Source organism: Protopterus annectens, chromosome 2.part0 (assembly GCF_019279795.1).
Source record: "Protopterus annectens isolate FY-2018-M chromosome 2.part0, PAN1.0, whole genome shotgun sequence".
Taxonomy (NCBI): Eukaryota; Metazoa; Chordata; order Ceratodontiformes; family Protopteridae; genus Protopterus; species Protopterus annectens.
This window is the reverse complement of record NC_056728.1, coordinates 307871056-307890609: the sequence shown is the minus strand read 5'-3', so window position 1 is coordinate 307890609 and position 19554 is coordinate 307871056. Positions and strand designations below refer to the sequence as shown.

General features: G+C 42.6%; 1 protein-coding gene across 1 annotated transcript in view; it reads left to right on the top strand.

Moving 5' to 3' along the window:
• ALDH7A1 (aldehyde dehydrogenase 7 family member A1) overlaps window positions 1–12344 on the top strand; it is a 760748-nt gene extending 748404 nt beyond the window's left edge. The window contains exon 18 of the mRNA XM_044060782.1: window positions 11979–12344. Coding sequence (XP_043916717.1) covers window positions 11979–12033 — 55 coding nt within the window. The 3' untranslated portion in view covers window positions 12034–12344. The remainder of the gene's footprint in view (window positions 1–11978) is intronic.
• The last annotated feature ends 7210 nt before the right edge of the window (window positions 12345–19554 follow it).

Below are 19554 nucleotides of genomic sequence, written 5' to 3'. Positions count from 1 at the left end.
ATGGGGGCTGCCTATGAGCTTGAGTGACTGCAGTTGGTACAACATTCTATAGTGCATGCACTGATGTGTACTTCTTGTTATTGTCATATTACAGAGATGCTGCAGGATCTCCATAGACTATAGATTAGAGGAAGGATGATATTTAAGGTCATGGTCATGTTTGTTTTTTTTTATAGAGTACAAAATGTGGTTTGAATACTAGTGTGCCCTACAGATTGAGCCAGTCTGTCTGCTCAGCTTTCTTGTGGCTGCTGGTAGTTTCCATATGTTAATGTTTACAGACTTCAGAATATAGATCTTTAACATTGTGCCCTACAACTGTGAAATCTGTTGCTTTCTTGGCTTTTTCAAGTGTTTTACGAGGTCTCTTAAGACCAGTCTTTTCAATGAGGACTGTAAATGCATTTTCAAGTGTTTAATTTTTCTGTATTTGTTATTTTACTCACCAGCTGTATGCATTCAGTTGGTTTTGCTTATTCATGCATATTCACGTGTTAAGTCTCTTAGGTCATCATGCAAAGGGCTGCAGACTGTTCTGTGGACTCATTTGTTGCATGTTGTTTTTGCCTCACTTGCTGCAGTTCCCAGGAATCATTCATCTTCTCTGATTACCCTTTTAACTCTTCTTAGTACCTTGTGTTTGGAGTGGTCTTTTTCACCCATTAAAGAGTTCTGCTTCAGTTTCTAAATTTACACATTAATTTTACTTTAGCTGTGTGTTTGTTTCTTTTTATTTCACCATACTTCAGATTTCTGCCACATTAAATCTAATGTGTGTTTTAAGTAGTGAAATGTTTAGGACTTAAACTTTTAAACACTTTGTCATTATTGTAGTGTTTTACTGAATAGATTCCTTAGTTAAATGACTAGAAGATAGGTTTCAGGCTTTCCCCCATGTCACTATCAAGGCTTTCTGTGTCATGATGCTTCCTTGGTGAGTCACCCCACAACTTTGTTGATTTCTGTGTATGTTCACCCAGTGTAGTGGTCATATATGTGAAAGAAACATTCTTAGCCAGAGGTTGACACTACATAATAACCTTTCATCACTTGCATTTACAAATTGCCTGGCACCAGTGTTCATTTTTACCTGGATGACTTCTCCACTATATCCATGGATGACTGCCTCATTAGCAATATATCAAAGGGCATTCTTCTGCAGCATCAGGTAGAGATAAAGGTTGCTAAAGATAAAAATTTTGAATGCGAAGAAGTCAAAATATTTTCCCTCACAACAGATTATTTTCCTGCACTCCACTGCCCTTACAACGACTTCTAACACCTCTTCAAAACAAAACCCACCCAGATGGCAAACAAGGCCAGACGCAAGAAAAATTCTGGGCTGGGTTCATAGCGCCATACTACTAATGCTGCCAGCCAGACTGCAAGGCAAATTACAAAGGTACTAAAAAGTGTTTGGACTCAAAAATCTCACAGTTTAGAAACGTAGTAATACCAAACTTGGCAGCCCTACAACAGGAGTTTCAATGATTGGCTGCCACAGTCACCCTAAACAAATTGACCTTTAGTTTACCCACAGCCTGGCAGACTCTAACAATAGATGCTTTATTCATAGAGGGGGGAGCATAATGGAAAAATGCATTTTAGGGCAAGTGGTACAGACCAGATGCATCTTCATGATCCATCAGAAAGAGATGTTGGCTGTTCAAAATGCCCTAACAGCTTTCAAGGACCTTCTGCATCCAGGACAATTATTATTAAAGACAGACAACACCACAGTAATGTGGTACATAAACAAGCAAGGGGGCACTCATTCTTATCCCCTATGCAGGCAAGCCATGACCTTGTGGAACACAGCTCTAACGTATCAAGTTCACCTGCAAGCACAATTCCTGCCAGGAAAGAAAAATACTCTGGCAGATGATCTAAGCAGAAATATCATGGACCCTCACGAATGGAAATTGAATCCACAAATCTTTATCATGGTAACGCAGAAATGGGGATGCCCAGACATAGATATTTTTGCCTCCCCACTGAATTGCCAACTACAAAAATTCTGCACAAGGACTTATCACACGCACGCATGGAAAGTGGATGCTCTCTCGTTCAGCTGGAAAAGCCTAAAAGTTTATGCCTTCCCACCACTGCCTCTCCTTTCAAAGGTACTCCTAAAAGCCAGACAAGAAAACCCACAGATGATCCTGATTGCTCCAGACTGGCCACGCCAGCACTGGTACCCAATCTTAAAGAACTTAGCTCAAGGCCCACCATGGATTTTGCCTCAAATTCACACCTTCTGATTCAACAAAACAATCAGATCCTGCACGGTCAGCTCAAAACCCTAAACCTGACTGCATGGCAGATTCATTAGTCAAACAGGCAACACCTGTCTCTAAAGCTGTTATGGATGTCATTTTGGAGGCCAGGAGGCCTAGCATCAGGAAAGCTTACTCAGAAAAATGGAAGAGATTCTGCGCCTGGAACCAGGCTCAAAGCCTTGACCCTCTTGTCCCAAACATTCCTCAGATTTTACAATACTTAACTGAGATGCTGGACAAAGGCCTATCCTTCTCATCAATTAAGATCCACGCCTCTGCCATTTCAGCACATTACAACACGGATCCTCCTTTATTCTCTCATCCCTTGCTAAAGCAGTACCTCAGAGGGGCTAAAAACATAAGACCACCCCGGAGAGCACCAACACCAACTTGGGACCTCAATTTTGTTTTGGAAAAACTGACCCTGCCACCCTTTGAGCCAGCCAATACAGCCGATCTAAAATTTTTATCCTGGAAAACAGCTCTGTTCCTGGCAGTAACTTCAGCACGAAGAGTCTCAGAGCTACAGGCATTAATGGCAGTGGAACCTTTTATAATTTTTCATCAGGGCAAGGTTTCTTTAAGGACAAACCATACCTTTATGCCAAAGGTGGTATCTAGTGTGGCTCTTAACCAAAACCCCAGAATAAAGGGGAGAAACTTCTGCACTCTTTGGACATACACAGGCAGCTACACTTCTACTTGGACAAAACAAAAGCTTTCAGGAAAACTGAGCAACTGTTTGTCGCATATGCTGCAGGATCACAGGGCAAGGCTATCTCAAAGCAGACTATATCCAAATGGGTAGGACACTGTATTCGTTACTGCTACACACAGCATGGAAAATCAGTCCCTAACAACATTAGGCCACATTCCACCAGGGCAACAGCCACTTCAACAGCCTTTCTCAGAGGAGTACCTACCAAGGATATTTTGGAGGCTGCAACTTGGAGTTCAGTGCACACCTTTACCAAGCATTACCACTTGCCTCTTTACTCTAAATCCAGAGCAGGATTTGCCACTGCAGTTCTGCAGGGCCTCCTAGCCAATTCTAACTCTTTATAGACCAGCCACCCAACCTTAGCTTTGGGATTCTACCCAAGTGTAATGACTGCAGCAGTGTAACACGATGAACATAGTACAGTTTTGTACCTACCATAAATGTAGATGTTCAAGTGTTCACACTGCTGCAGTCCAGGTTACCCTCCCTCCATCCCCTCTGAACTAGCTGGACTTATCTATACCTTTCTGTCCAATACAACATTTGTGGTGTATTTGCTTGTAACTGAAGTATTGTTTTTATTTTATATATATATTTTTCATTAGCAATATGTATTGCCTACCTACTTGGGAGCACCTGACATCTGGGGCAAGAAAAACTGAAGAAAATGGCGTTGGATGCATCTTGTATACCCCTGGTGCACTGACGTCAGGGAAGAAGCGACAGCAACCGACGCCGGGCCAAGACTTTGGAACTCTGGCCGACTGCGGGACCACCTGACGGCAGGATAACCCAAGTGTAATGACTGCAGCAGTGTGAACACTCGAACATCTACATTTATGGTAGGTACAAAACTGTACTTTTCTTTTCCTTTTGTGGTTTAAAAGCTGTCATTGAAGACATGGTTTAGTGACCAATGGCCTCCATCAAACTGTGGTATTTTTCACATCTAAGTACGATTGCCTACAGCCGGACAAGCTTCTTCAGGATTAACAGACAACTTTTGATTCAAAAACTTAAGATGAGTGTAAGTAATAATCCCCTTATTCAGATGGCTTTTTAGTCAAAGGAGTGATGGAGACTATGGTAAAGACCATTATCTTTTCCTTTCCTTTGGATTCTTGTCAATCTACCCGAACAGTCGGTATTCCTCTTTGCTGTCTGAAAGTCCAAGAATCATATTTTGAGGAGTTTGTTGCAGTTTATATTTGGGAATCTTTCCATATGGCCTCTGAGTGGCTAGTGTGTTTTGTGATCTTGAGCTCCTACATACAAGGCTTGTTAGTTGTTGCTGAAGCACCTACCAAGGGGAGAAAATGCTGAGAGAAGAAAGGAGCCACTTTTGAGATTTTAAGTATTTTCTTCTGATTTTTTTGTTTAGAATTACTGCTTTGCCGCCTACTTTTCGGTGTTTTCCGGCTTGCTAAAGTTTATATCTGTATTAGAAACAGTATTTAGAACACATCTAGAGCCTGTTTACTGCATTTCCTGTGTTGCACTTAATTTAAAATTGTTTTTTTCTCTTAAAATTGCATTTTACCTGACTTTGGCCTAGCACTCAAGTGTGGGGTCATTTATTGCACTGTTGTGAATATTTTGCTACTTGTGTATCTCTGCTACCGTTAAACTAAAACAAAAAAAGAAAAAAACAAAAAAACTTGCTTTTTTCCCACTTTCTGAAATTTAAGAAAGTTCAGTTACAGATTTGCTGTTCTGAACTGTTTGTTTCTTGGAGGCCAGTGCTTGCTTGGGCTAAAGGGAAGTCTCTGTAATCACCAGTGGCAGTGGTTAACACTAAGCCTGCCTGTCCCTGTAGGAGTGGTTACTGCCTAGAAGCTGTAGTTTTATTGGTCATTTTGGGTCAATACTAAACTCCTTGATCTCTCTCTCTCTTAAAACCCTGCAACTCTCTTTTTGTGCGGTCTTGCGCACAAAGCAGCACCGCTTAAACAGGTTTAAACTATTCCCGGCTCCACAAAGTCTGCTCTTCACTTTTTCCCTTAGAACTGCTCTAAATCTCTAATTAAGCACTCCATTCTCATTCTAAAGCCATGCACTTGCTCGTATAAGTAATCTCATAGGAAAACACAAACTAAAGCACTACATCCTCTTATACTCCTAAGAACCTATTGGTTCTTTCTGATCAGTCAATAAGTAGTTCCCTATATTATTCAGGCATGTCCAAAGGTCAGTTTCGAGTTTACTCTCCAGTCCGGCTGGTGAATCTGGGAATCTTGAGGCAATGTTACAACTGCCTTATGTATACAGACCACCCTTTCCTCCTCCCAACAAGTTCAAATATATGTGAGCGATGCAACTATACAGCCAAACTGGAGGCTAAGCTCTCTCAGCCCAGTACTAGCACAGCCTGTCAGGAGGAGAAGGCAACCACACACACCACAAATCCAGTCTCACATAGACCTATCGCATCAGCAAACCAAACACATGAACACACAAAAACATACTTGGAGGCTCTAAATAAAAATCTGCCTAAGCAGAAGAGACCTCCAAAGCAGACATCCAAGCAACACCTCCCATGAAACAATATCCAAGTAGCACATAGCTCACAAAGTCAGTGTGCCACACAGTCACAGCCCTTAAGGCTAAACAACACACCTAATACACTTGTAATAGGCGACTCTATTGTCAGACACACTGACGTCCCACTCACCAGGCTGAACAAGGGGATGGTCGCTGTAAGCTGCCTGTCGGGTGCCAGGATCTGCCACATAACACACGCACTCAGGTCACTCCAAAGCAAGTACAAATATGACTCCGTCATTGTCCATGCTGGTGTGAATGACCTGAGACGTACCTCCCTGGACTACATGAAAAAAAGACGTACAGGAGCTCTTTGATCATGTAGCCCAGGCCGATATGACCCTGACCTTGAGTAGCATCTTACCCTCACCAAGAATGATGCCACAGTATAGTATAAAGACAAAATGATCAATTTTAACAATTGGCTAAAGTATCGGTGTCATTCAAAGGGGATCCAGTGTCTCTCAGCCTGGGATGACATGCTCGACAAGCCACGTTGCTTCGCTAGGGATGGCTTGCACCTGTCACCCCTGGGTTTTCGAATACTGGCAAAGGCTCTTGCCTCTCCCATAGTGCTTTTGTTAGGCAAGGCTCAAAAGACAAACCCACCCCCATAGACAACACAAAGAAAAAAAAAAAAACTAAGGGTAATGCTGCTCAACGCCAGAAGTCTAAACCTCAAGATGCACGCACTCGAGACTCTCCTCAGTATGGAGAATATTGATATCTGTGCAGTAACAGAAACCTGGTTCAGGGCTCCCGAGAGCACCCCAGCAGTAACAGGTTATACTTCATACCATGCTTTCCGGCCCCAAAACTCAGATCGAACCACAAAAGGAGGGGGAGTATCCATATTTATCAAAGATACCCACACCTCCAGGTTAGTGGCACTGCACGAAGCTTCGGAGACCATCCATGTGCAACTAACAGTGGGCAAAACTGCCTTTCAGTTTGTAGCCTGCTACAGACCACCCTCCCAAACACAGGAACCTCACTCCGCTTTCCTGAGAACACTGGAGAATATGAAGGTCTCTCCAAACACTAGTATATTGGGTGACTTCAACTACCCAAACATCGACTGGGAAAACTACTCAAGCCCAAACACCCTCGCCCAACGGTTCGTAGAATTTATAAACTCAAATGCTATGTAACAACTGGTCACCACTCCCACAAGAGGGGAAAACATATTGGATCTGGTCATCACCAACATGGGGTCTCTATGCTCCACACCAGAGGTATATTCCTCATTGGTAAGATCAGACTATAAACAAATCTCACTGGACATCCATATTCTGTCCCCACCCCTAGCCAAGGAAACCACGGTGAAGAACTTCTCAAAAGCAAACTTCACACTTCTCAAAACTGAGGTGGAATCCTTCAAAGCCCCTGGGCCTGTGGAAAATACGGCCCAAAATGCAGAATCCTTTACAAAAGCATTCTATGGACACCTACAGGAATGCATGGAGCATGCTATCCCAAATAAAACCAAGACTCACTCCTCCAAAGGCAGGAGACCTGTCTGGTGGACCCTGGCCATAAATAAGCTATACAACAGAAGGAGAAAGCTACTACATGGCAGAGCAAAATCCCAAAAAGGGAAGGCGTCACTGATCAGCACTAGCAAGAAACTACAATCCCTCATAAAATCATCTAAGGCCAGCTTTGAAAGAAAAATTGCACAAGACACTAAAGATAATCACAAGGCCTTCTTTAGTTATGCCAGAAACCTGGGAGGCAACTCCCAGATATGCTCTGAGTCATTGCAAAGTGACAAAAAATACACTGACCCCACAGACATTGCCAACATCCTGGCAGAAAGGTTCAGTGCAAACTCCCCCCCCCCTTCCCCCCAAAAGAACAAATGTCTATCCCAACAGAGTGTAGCCTTCCTGAGATCACAGATGCACTGGTGAGAGCTGCCCTCTCCAAAGCAAAAAACACAGCATCAATGGGACCAGACAGTGTCCCGGGCTGCATCTTACATGAGCTCCAAGAAGAACTAAACCCTCATATAAAGTCACTGTTCAATCTCAGCCTTACTACAGGATATGTATCCAAGGAATGGCGTACAGCAACAGTGGTCCCACTCCACAAAGGTGGTGCCACAACAGACCCCAGAAACTATTGCCCTATAAGCCTAACTAGCCTGGTCTGCAAAGCTATGGAGTGTATCATCATGGAAATCATAAACAGACATTGGGAACCTCCAGACATTGGATCCTACCCATTTCGGCTTTATTAAGGGCAGATCTTGCCTCTTGAACCTGGTCAACTTCTTTGAAACAGTTACCAAAGCCATAGATGAAGGGAAGGTAGTCCACACAGCCTACCTGGACCTCGCAAAAGTCTTCGACACAATACACCACTCGGGCATCATAAATAAGCTCACCAGCTTAAATATCAACCCCTATGTCACAAGATGGGTTGCAAACTGGCTCAGGGATAGAACCCCACATGGTCAGAATAGCTGGTGCCATGTCAGACTCTAAACCAGTTACAAGTGGTGTCACACAAGGCTCAGTCCTGGGACCTCTCTTGTTCGGTATATATTTCTCCGAGGTACAGGCTAACACGGGTAGACTATGGCTGACCAAGTTCGCACATGACTGCAAACTGGGTGCTGTAATAGACTCTCCGGCTGACACTAGCATCCTCCAAAAGGGTCTCACATAGACGGGTAACTGGTGCCAGAGCCATGGCCTAAAGCTAAATGCCAAAAAGTGCATAGTCATCCCCTTTGGGAAAAACAAAGTGCCCACAAATTACCACATAGGTGGTAATCCATTAAGTATGGAAGAAGTAATTAGGGACTTGGGGACCCAAGTAGATAGCAATCTCTCCTTTGACAATCACGTTGCCAAAGTGGTTAGAAAGACCTTCTATATAGCCCACCTTATCACAAAAGGGTTCACATCTAGATCAAGAGAGGTCATTGTGCCCCTCTACTCATCACTTATCAGGCCCATAATTGAGTACAATGCCCCGTTTGGGATGTACCTTACCCGACACCCTCAGCAACTGGAAAGACCCCAAAAGTATCTCACCAAGAGGATCAAGGGGCTCAAACAGATGCCCTATGCAGTTCGGCTAAAGAAACTCCAGCTCTACTCAGTTGTGTACCGCCTACTCAGAGGCGATCTGTGTCTGACGTATAAAGCCATGTCCAACCCAGAATTAATGGACATGCTTCACCTCAGGAAATCCAAATCCCTTAGAGCTACATGCTCCATGGACTTGAACCTCAGCACAGAAATAAATAGGACATGCTGGAGGGACAGATTCATAACCCAGAGGCTCCCCTCACTCGAACAAAATCCCAATCCATGTTAGGCAGAGCCCCTCACTGACCCTCTTCAAGAGAAATCTTGACAAGTGGATGGGAGATCATAAGTTTACCCCTGGGATCTCTTCTGTGTCCTTGCTTGACAGAGGTACAGTAAACTAACCTTAAAAGGGCTACCTTCTGTGACCTACTATACAGAGGCACAGTCAACTAATCTAAAAGGGTGGCGAAAGCCAAACACACTCTGGCTAGGCTTATAAATGCCCTAGGGCAGATAGCCTAGTATCAACCTATGAACCTATGTACTTACCGTGTATCCCTGCACCCACATAACAAAGCTCAGTGGCTCCAGAATCTGTATTTCTTTCTAGTCACTCATGCAGTTTTTCTTATCATGATGTGCAACTGTGGAAAATTCCTGTGCTCAATGCTAAAAAAAGTAGAGCTGGAAGTGATCTTGTGTTCATTAGCGTACTTAGAACACCACTTAAGCTGCCATTTGTCCTGACATGTAGCATGAAAAGGACCAGTTTTGGGTGATAGTACTTTAGTGTAGGCACCTGAAGGTATCTTCTAGTGATGTTGGTGTTTCTTCAGACCCAGGTTGCTGACAGTTGAAAGTGAGTGGAGGTAATACCCAGGTTTTCTTCTCCCTCAAGGGTAGACAGGAGTTATTGAATAGTAATGTAGGAGACTGTAAGGCAAGGACAATCCAAGGCTTGTGTCCTCTGCAAAACCCAGTGCAGTAGCCCCTGAACCCTTTGTGGTGATTTCTTCTAGTGAGAGATCCACATCTGCCCATCATTTCTGTATGACCTTAAACATGTTTGGAGATGTGCCCCCTCAACATTAGCATTTCAGAAAGGAGTCTCTCAAAGGCAGGTGGTACCATTGTTCCAGTGCTTGAAGTGGCTCTTCCACTACTTTCTCCAGCCCTTATAGTTCTTAGATGGGGGAAGGGGAGTGCTTCATAGGTGCTGCTTCCTTCTCCTCCCCTGAGATGTCATTAGTTTACCTTAAGAGGTACACCTACAATTGCATTTTTGTGCAAAACTAGGAAGGGCGGGTCAGGTTGTTACCTTTTCTGCAGGTGTGGAGAGTAGCCCACTAGTCAAACAGACCTTGTCCATATTAGCTCCTGATTAGGCATATTAAAACCCGATATTGTAAGCCCTGGCACTTTATGAAACAGTTGAAATGTGCAAAAAACATTATTTTGGATTTTGTTATTGTGCATTTTGAAGCTTTTCTGTGATGGATAAAGCCATCTTGCAACCCCCCATCCAAAGTGGAGTAGCTGCACCCTCTGGTAGCCTTTCTCATCATTTATACTTCAAACTGGGAAGAATAGTCCCAACATATTGCAGCTTCAGATTCAGCATACATCCACACTCCTTCAAAACTGTAGTTCTGCTATTCAAAGGCTGTCTGTTAGAGTCATTGAAAGTTCAGTGGAAGCCCATCCATATGGTTTTCAACCACATGATCTTCTGCCATCAGTTTTCTAACTACCCTTTAGCCATTGCTTCTAATACTGACTGTTGAACTGTGTCCATGATGGACGTTTGTGCTGTGGCCATTTGATCTTAACTATTGTGGATCTCTATTCCAAGACTAAAGTTTCCCTCGCGTGTTTGCGTTGCAAGGTTTGACCAGTAGTTCTTCACATGACCTCTCTGGCTCCTGCTTCTCCTTTGTACAAGTCAGTGGAAACTGTTTGGGATTCTATTCAACAGTTTACAATTCACAGATAACATCTTAAGTAAGATGTAACTGATATTGTAAATATGTGGACAGTCGTCTTTTTGAGGACTGTCTCAGTGGAAGCATTTTAATCCTTTACCCATCCATCCATCCCCATAGATAACTTCATTTAACAGGATATGTTTATTTTGCAACTTATTTTTTTTTCTCTTTTTTACCTGTAGTGCCAGATATGTAAAGGTGGTAAAGAGGGTCTATATTATAACCTCGAACAATTACAAGAACGAACGCTGTTTAATCATCCCCTTAAAATCGAAAGCACTAAATCTCGAACACATGGAACAGCAAATTTTTTCCCCAGGGAATAAAATCACTGGGCCATTTTTGGGAATTTGCCATTTCCCCCACTGTGGTGCGATCTCGGAGTTGGTATATTTAAGTAGGGGGTACATCAGGGGATGTGCAGGGTGAAGCCCCCACTTTATTTTGTGTTTAGATTTTTTTTTTTTTTTTTTTTTGTGGAGCAGTGATTTTTTTTCCCCCTGGGAAAAAAATCGCTGTGCCGTGTGTTCGGGATTTAGTGCTTTCAATTTTCAGGGGTCGATTAAATCGTTCCAGGTTATAGTATAGACTCGGTAAAGATCAAGAAAATAATTATCCATTTAGGAGGCTGTCAGGAAAGAAAAGAAAAAGTGAGTCCACTGTAGATGATCTTTCAATGTCTCCTGATATGTATACTCGCGTATCCCCCCACCACCACCACCAACATTCAAGTGAGAAATCACAGATCTGGCATTGATGATGCAGCATTGCATAATCATTTTTTTGTTCATTTTCTCCACAGCATTATATTTGGTAATAGTTGTATCACTTTGCTGTAAGAGTATTACATACTGAGAATTCAAAAAATTGCAAACGAATTCTAAACCTGCAGGAAAAGAATTTACACATTTCTTTTAGAAAAGGTGTACTGTTGCAGGAAGCCAGTAAACTTAATGTGTGAATGTTTGGTGATTTTGGGATATGCATTTAAAAACCTATTGGTGGTCTAGCGTCCCATACTCCCACTGACGTTGTAGTAGGGTGAGTCAGTAGTCCTAGTTAAAGCAAGGCATAGGCCACTTGTCAATCACTTCATTTGCGATTCAGTCTCAGAATCTGTTTCATGTATAAGTGATAACATACAACAGCATGTGCAAGACTAGCCTGTGCACCATAGTAAGTGGTGGCATTTTATATACTTTGTACTCTTTTTGGCTGTGGTTGGTGACTAAATAGGTCTCCAAAACAATCCCACTTGCATAGTCAGCATAGCCTACTTTTTGCTTTTTTAAAACACGAAGGCTGTACTGTGACATTTGGAAACTCAAACTGGAGGATAGAGGAAAAATAGTAAACTGTAAATGGGGCAACATGCCATGTTTTATATATGCATTTTTTTCTGTTTCAGCACAATTAACTACAGCAAGGACCTCCCACTGGCTCAAGGAATCAAGTTTGAATAAAAAGAACAAGAACAGTCTGCACAAGTAATAACTGTTAATAACTACCATAAAATGGCACAACTGCACAGTACTCAATGTTGTGATTGATAACACACTAAATCTGTTTTGCATATCAAATGTACTATGTAATATTAGTAGAAGCACCTTATCTTGGAAATGGTCCATTTTGCCTGTTCATGCAGAGCATTTCATTTCAACATTACTGTAATCAAAGGATGTATTTCATAAAGTTGTTAAACAACCGGTATGATTTTTTCACTGCATTTTGGGACCAGCAAATGCTCAATAAATCAGCTTTATATTTTTCAACATTTTGTGCTGTTTGGAAGTATTTGTGAATTTTTTTTTTTTACATTTTTTTGTTTCTAGGGTACAGAATTAAATAAATAGCCTTTCCTGGTTAAAGAATGAGCCTGTCCCCATGATCTAGAGGAGGTAGTTAGTATAGGACTGAGCAACTGAGGGCTGTCGCTTGTCCTGTCCTGTGTGTGTGCATTTGTGTCTTTGGGTTGGGGAGACTTTTTGCTACGGTCTTGACCACTGTAGATGTAAAAGTCTTATGTGATAGCAACGTAAAGGGCTGTGTAAGTTACCAGTGTCATTGGAAGTTTTACATGGCTTATTGATGCTTCATTGATGAAGCACAAATGTTACCAAGAGGAACAATAGATGTGGGTAAGATTCCACTTGGCATGGGAATTGCACATGGTTGCTTGTGCACACTACATGTATTACTAGAGCCATCCTCACTTAAGCTGAGGAGTAATTGTGATTGGAGGTTACAGTGGTAGCAGGGCAAGATACGGATGGTTCCAGTAGGGGTATGAAACCCATGAGGACAGAGTGAAAGCAGACAGTGGAGTACATGTAAGAGATATAAATAAGTACTTTCAAATAAATACCTGCTATATTTTCTTCATATGCGTGACAGGCATCATGCAACATTTCCTACATATAAATTACATTTTGTATGAATGCCTTGGTTGTTGTTAAACTGTTTTTATAGGCCAGAAGTTAAGCTGTACATGACATTTGGATGCTTGAATCTTATGGAGTAGTAGTGCCTCACATATTTTATATTCCCATTATTTTATAACTAGTAGGAAATGCAACATCTCAGTTATAGTGTATAGAGCTGAATGTCCCAGATTACTGCATCTTTCATTGTGTGAACACCTGGCATGCAGCTGTACTTTAATCTTAATGCTAGCACATTTGCTGATGGCTTCTTTATATTCAATTAGTAATTGCTCTAATCTGCCTGGCAATCTGCAATGAGTAACTTCTGAAAATTTCCTTTTGCCGTATCTTCAGGTGTATACATTTGATTTTTTTTTCTCTTTGGTACGCTTAGAGTACATATGCTTCCTGCCATGGCTGCTATGGTGGGCATGCAATAGAGTGACTTACATGAGGTACTTTCCAGAACCTTGAGCCAATACTAGACTTTTGTGAGAAGCTAAGGGACTAAAGACCAAACATTCTCCATGTACAGCTCCCTACTGAGTCTGAGTTCTACTTTTTTTAATGGATATGTCATTGGAGAGTTCTGTGGGTCCTTTTGCACCATTTGGGCCCAATGGGTTCAGCCTGCACAGTAGCTGTCTATCTCCCATTTAACTTCAGGTGACAACTAACTACTTGTGTTTGAGAATGTCGGTTAATGCCTACACTAGACCCTACAAAATCTATGCATGTCTCTCAAGATGAAGTACTGCCTCCAGTCCGCATTCTCTCACTCAGTGTCAGGATCCCATTGCTTAAGCCATGGAATTTGTTTATCACACATTCATTGCCTTACATTTCAAATAAGCTTCCCCCCTGTCAGGATCTAGACTTGGGAAAAGATTGCACTTACTGTCTTTGCTGTAGAAAGGAATACAGGTAGACCCAGTAGTTCTTATATGTGAGGCATACAATTAGTTCCTTGCCTTGTAGATGTTGCCGATTAGACCGATCGGGTTGTCGCTGGCGCTGTTTTGCCATGACCGCAGCTCCGGGTGAGAATGATGCCCAAGCAGTCTATTGCGTCAGTCAGTTTTGTAGAAGTGCAGGTTGGCGCAGAGTTTCAGAAACGAAGTTTTTTGGCGGCGTCCGTTGGCGGACGCTGCTGTCAACCTTTCCTCAGTTTTGCGTTGTATTTTTTTTGGCAGTGAATAGTTCATTTTATTTCACCGAAAAAAACAGGATTTTTCTACGCGGGACAGAGTTACCTTTAATACACCCTGAATTTTACTGTTGTTTACGTTTTTTCAACACGTTTTTCTTGTGGGAAAAACATACCTGGTAAGAGATTTTGTTTGTAGCAGGAGGATTGTTTTGTTAGCGCGGTAATATAAAAACGTTGCCCTCGCTCAAACGGAAGGAGGTTGCTGCCTGCGCAGGACAAAGCCTTGGGGTTGGTTAAGTTAAGGAACCGCCAGTGGCGACGAAACTTCTTAGGGAAGCGCAGGTTTAGCCAGAGGTTTGCAGCCAGGACTTTACAGAGTCTTTTACAGAAGGAGGATGAGCAAACTCATAGCTTCAGGAGGTAGGCCAGGCTGAGGGGCTTCTCAGGTGACTGTTCTTCCCTGGGTCCAGTCCCAGTCTGCCTCCTTTCCCAAGGTCCTTTCTCAGGAGGTAGGCCAGGTCTAGCTTCAGTGGGGCTTCAGAGCCTTCCTTGGCCCTAGACCTTGTTTAAACATATGCTTAAAAAAACAGCTTTGAGGTTTAGCCTATGATAGCTTCAGTGGGGCTTTCTCCAGCATTTTAGAGGGCCTACAAGATAGTAACTTGATAAAGGCATTTGCAGGATTTGATTCCTGAGTAGAGGTTCGAGTTGGACCCCTTGAGATAAGAGATGGACTGTTTCGATTTTGGCCTGCTTTGATTAGCAGGGATTTCTCATTTTCAGAGATGGAAGATATGCAGATTCTGCATTCCCATTGGATGATTAGAATACTCCATGATTCTCCGACTGGGCATTCCAGGAGGGGAGGCTCTGCATTCCAGGAGGAAGCTTTTATTGCTTGATTTAGCTATTTGGAAAACTTCCCTGTTTGCAGAGGAAATTTTTTTTTTCTTTTTGTTTTGCCTCCCCGACTCCTGAAGCCTGGCCTCCCCTGCTGTTGGATATAAGCAGATTTTGTTTTATTTTCTGTTTGTTTACCCTGACAGAACCCCTCCTAGAAGGTTATAAAGTATAGGTTTTAAAGGCAGTTGAAAACTGTTCCTACTCCTTAAAAATGACCTGGTCCTGGATAGAGAGGCAAAGTGGTTACTTCTTCCACCAAAAGTTCATTCTCACATTTCCATGGCAAGGCACTTGCAAAAATATAGAAAGAAAGTGTATACTTCTTCCACTCATCTCTCCCATGAGCCAGATGAAAGTATTTCACCATTGAAGTTGTGGAATTATCCTGCTGTCTGAAAAAGAAGTAAGCATGCTTGCTTGAAGGTTTTGTATTGAGGTAAAGATTAGTGAGTTTGGTGGCCTGTTCTGTTGTTGGTGGGTGGCCTGGTTGAAGGATGGTTTTGATGCTGTTCAGGCCTGTTGTAGGGGCCAAGGATTTTGGGTGCTTCCTTAGCAGAGATGGTTTTGGATCACCTGTGGAAGCAGTTTTGGAAGAAAAATGGGACAAAACAAAGCTTATACAAAAATTGTTGAAGTTTTTGCAAAAAGCTTTTCAAAGTTTTAAAGAAAATGGCCTGCTAATAGTGCAAAGTCCCCTAGATTTTTGTAAGGTGCAGGTGGCTCTGCACGCGGTGGTATGCTGAGGGCTGGTCTATTTTAGGTAGCAGGGTTGGAGGGGGCCTCACCTGCTCAGGACTCTGGCTCAGGCAGGGTCAGTTCACAGAATCAACAGCCACCAACAGTCTTTTCCAGCTGCCAGCCTTTCTTCGCCTGTTCCCACCCTTTCCACGTTCTGCTCTTCTGCAGAGGATGACAGTCTATTTTCTCCTTTCAAAGAAAATGATTGGGAGCTCAACTCTTTTAAATTGGACACTGTCATTCAAATAAGACACTTGCATTCAAAAAAATCTTGCCTTGTGCCAAGGAATTCTTGTCATTCAACAAGGGAATATGTTCAAAGCATTCTTGACTCTCTGATAGGACAACCACACGCCCCTCTGGGACTGCAGTTGGACCAGACAGAGGCTTGATACATCTAAATGGAAAGTGGATACAAGAATGGTAGCCTGCCAGACAGCATCTACATATATCAACATGAAAGAGATATCAGTCAAAGATGTAAGCAGACCAGTTTTGAGTTGAGCTACTTCTTCCAGTGGGCCAGTGTGCATTTCTGTCTTCATACACAACAGTCTCATGGGTGGTACACAAACACAAAACACATGCAACACTCATTGCAGGCAAGCACACATTTTATTTAGACTGGCGCCATTTCCTTCACTAGCTCTTTCAGGTCTCTGCACAGACAGAACTTACAGAACTTGTTAAGCAGACAATCATGACAACCCACATGAAAGAAATCATGTAGGAAACTGACAGAGTGAAACAGAACTCTCGACACAGTCAGAAGACACACAGATCCTGCTCCACCTCCTTCTCCTAAACCGTTCGCTTCCAAAGTATTGCACACAGCTTCAAAAGTGGCAGCTTGAAACATGTTCTTAAAGTTGAAAACCTTCATTCAGTTGGAAAAACCTTCCTCTGCCTCTACTTTCCAAAGGTACTGCTAAAGGTCAGACAAGACAGGCCAGGTCGTTTTAGAGACAGGACAATCATGACAACCCACTACCTTGGGCCTACTGGTAGTCTGGTAAAAACTAAGGATGGCCAAAGAAGCCCTCATCTCCCCTCTATCTCAGAATCTCATCTGTCTGGTCATCTGTCTGTCATCTTCTCTCACTCTTCATCTTCTCTCTCCTCATCTGTGAGTTGAAAACCACTCGGTCTCAACTTCCTCAACTCAAGTTTTAAATGATGTTTAAATGTTAGTACTGAGCTAGAAGGAGATGTACAAAGAAAAATGGAAGAGATTTTTTTTTGGAGTACAGCAAAGAATGGAGATTTCTGAGATTTAATTTTTTGTGTGGCTCTTCAATCTTACTGAATTATTGGACAAATTAAACAAAGGTTTCCTTCTAAGATTTAAGATGCTGCTGCAATCAGCTCACTCACTATAGTTATGACCCCACCTTTGTTTCGCATCCTTTGTTCAAGCAGTTTCTTAGAGGGCAAAATATAGCTGGATCCCCACTGTTTGTGTTTTTTGTTCTACTACAACCTGTTTTGCACCTACTGCTGAATTGAAATACTTGTCATGGAAGTTGTCTTTTTCTTCTGTTATTTGCAAGAAGGGTGTCTGAGCCAGGCCCTACTGAGGCCAGCCCATTGATTTAGTAGACCCCTTTTGATTTTCCATAAGGATCATAATCCTTGCATAGTAATCCTTCTTTTTTCCTTATGGAGATGGTTTCTAGTGAAACCAAACCAAACATTTCATTTGCAGTTTTTTTTGATAACCTCAATATTTGCACAAAAGAAGATTTACAGGCAATTTGGATGTATTATTTAATTATTTTATTTAAGCAGGGGACTTTAGGTGCAGTCTCAGTTGTGTTTGTCTTTTGCTTTTTTTTCACACAGGCAGCCTGTGTCAAAACAAACTATTTTCTAGGTGGATTGGCTTTTCATTGCATTTTGTTATTCCCATCATGGCAAGGAGATTCCAGCTGGGATTAGGCCTCATTCTCCCCCCACAATAACAACTTCTTTGGGGAGACTTTCTTGCTGATAACTACTGACTGACATATACAGCTTCTCTGTCTTCTCCCCAGAAGTACCTTAGTTCAGTACCCTGACTTGGAAGAACATTAAGCCAAGGGTCTTCCCACCCATGGACCCTGCTCTATGAACTCCATATATGCAGCCAGGGAGCATCTGGAATCTTCTCCTTCTGTCAAGAAGGTTGATGCCATCTCTAGAAGGGAGGCCTGCCTTGTTAACCAGAAGGATATTGACAGTGTGGAACTTCCTCACAAGGGAATCTGTGGGAAAGTCTTTGCACATCCCCAGGTCTCTTTCGGAGCAAAGCCAGATAGTCTGGGAATTAGAGTGTGTACTCCTAGAGGTAGCCCATTTCTAAAATGACTCTCCTGCACCATGTGATGAGCTCAGCTTGACTGGTGAGGGCTTGAGTTGCAACCAATCTTCAGCTTCTGCTTCAAGAAAGCATAAGAGGTGCTCCCTGAGGTTTTAACCCTGTGGTAAGGGCACTGCTCATACTCAAATTGTTTGGTCAGAGCACACATGTGACTGGCCTCATTTGGGAAGCTGTCTTTTAAGTCATCTGACTGTAGGTCAACAGTACTTGAATTTGGTCTTTTCAGTTGCCTGCCAACCCAGCAGTGTCAGATGACCAGATCTGAGGAGGGTCTGGTGAGTTTTACCATGCCATTGTTTCTAGTTCAGGGACTATACTTCAGGAAAATGTTTGAAGTTTGGTAGGACATGCAAGTGTAGGTGCAGAACCCCCCCCCCCTTTTTTAAGGATCATATACTTATGCCAGTACTGCACCTGTTTTAGGCCTATCATGCCCCCTCCCCCTGCCCCCCCCCCCAGGCTGTCACTTGTAGGTGCATTTCTGACCACTGATTTCCCATATGAACTAAGCATGCATGAACCCTATCCTTTGGAACTGGGAGGAGACTCTGGAATCTATTCCATTCATGATCCTTTGAGGATTCTAAGGACTTAAAAGTCATCATCTCTGTAACAGAAAAGAACAATGATTCCTTCCCTCTCTACAGCTCCCTCAGCTAGATAGACAAGCAACAGAAATTTCCAGAAGTGTGAAAGTCTGTAGGGGAATAATGTACTGGATTCAGTTGAAAATAGGAGGAAAAACAATGATGTTGAAGCAATACATGGATAGAGATTTAGACTAGAACTGTAACTGTACAATAAATTAAAACAAATTGAAGGACGCCCTTAGGGTTTTGAATACCTACATGAATTTGGCATGCAGTTCCCATGTCCTCCACCCCCTGAGATATATCAGTATCTGAGGAGGGAGGAGGAGGAAACATAAACCATCCTCCACAAAGATAGCCATTAGGAATGCCATTTTTGGAACATGAAAGTAGCTGAGCTTGACACTGACGCTCCAAAAAAATAGATGCTTTCTGCAACTCCCCATTGCTGCAGATTGAGACCTTGACCAGGTATCACAGGGCCCATCCTTCGTCACAGCATAGGTCCAGCAGAGTGCCCTGAGACTATAGCATTCTAGTAGTCCTGCTGATTGACTAGGAGTCTAAAGCCTTGGGCAAGCATGTCAAGAAAGCTTACATCTTAGCCATTTTGTGCCTTCAACTTTTTATTTCATTGTCTGGATTTTCTGTTCTACAGTGGAGAAGTCTTCCTCTCTTCCTAACTTTAGGCTTGAGGAGGACGTGGTTAAGGCTTTGTTGTCATTTTTTAGAGTGGGCTATCATGTAGCTGTTTCAGTTTTAATTGCATGGATGCTATGTCCATGGCAGCAAACACATGCATGTACATTTTACACTTAGCA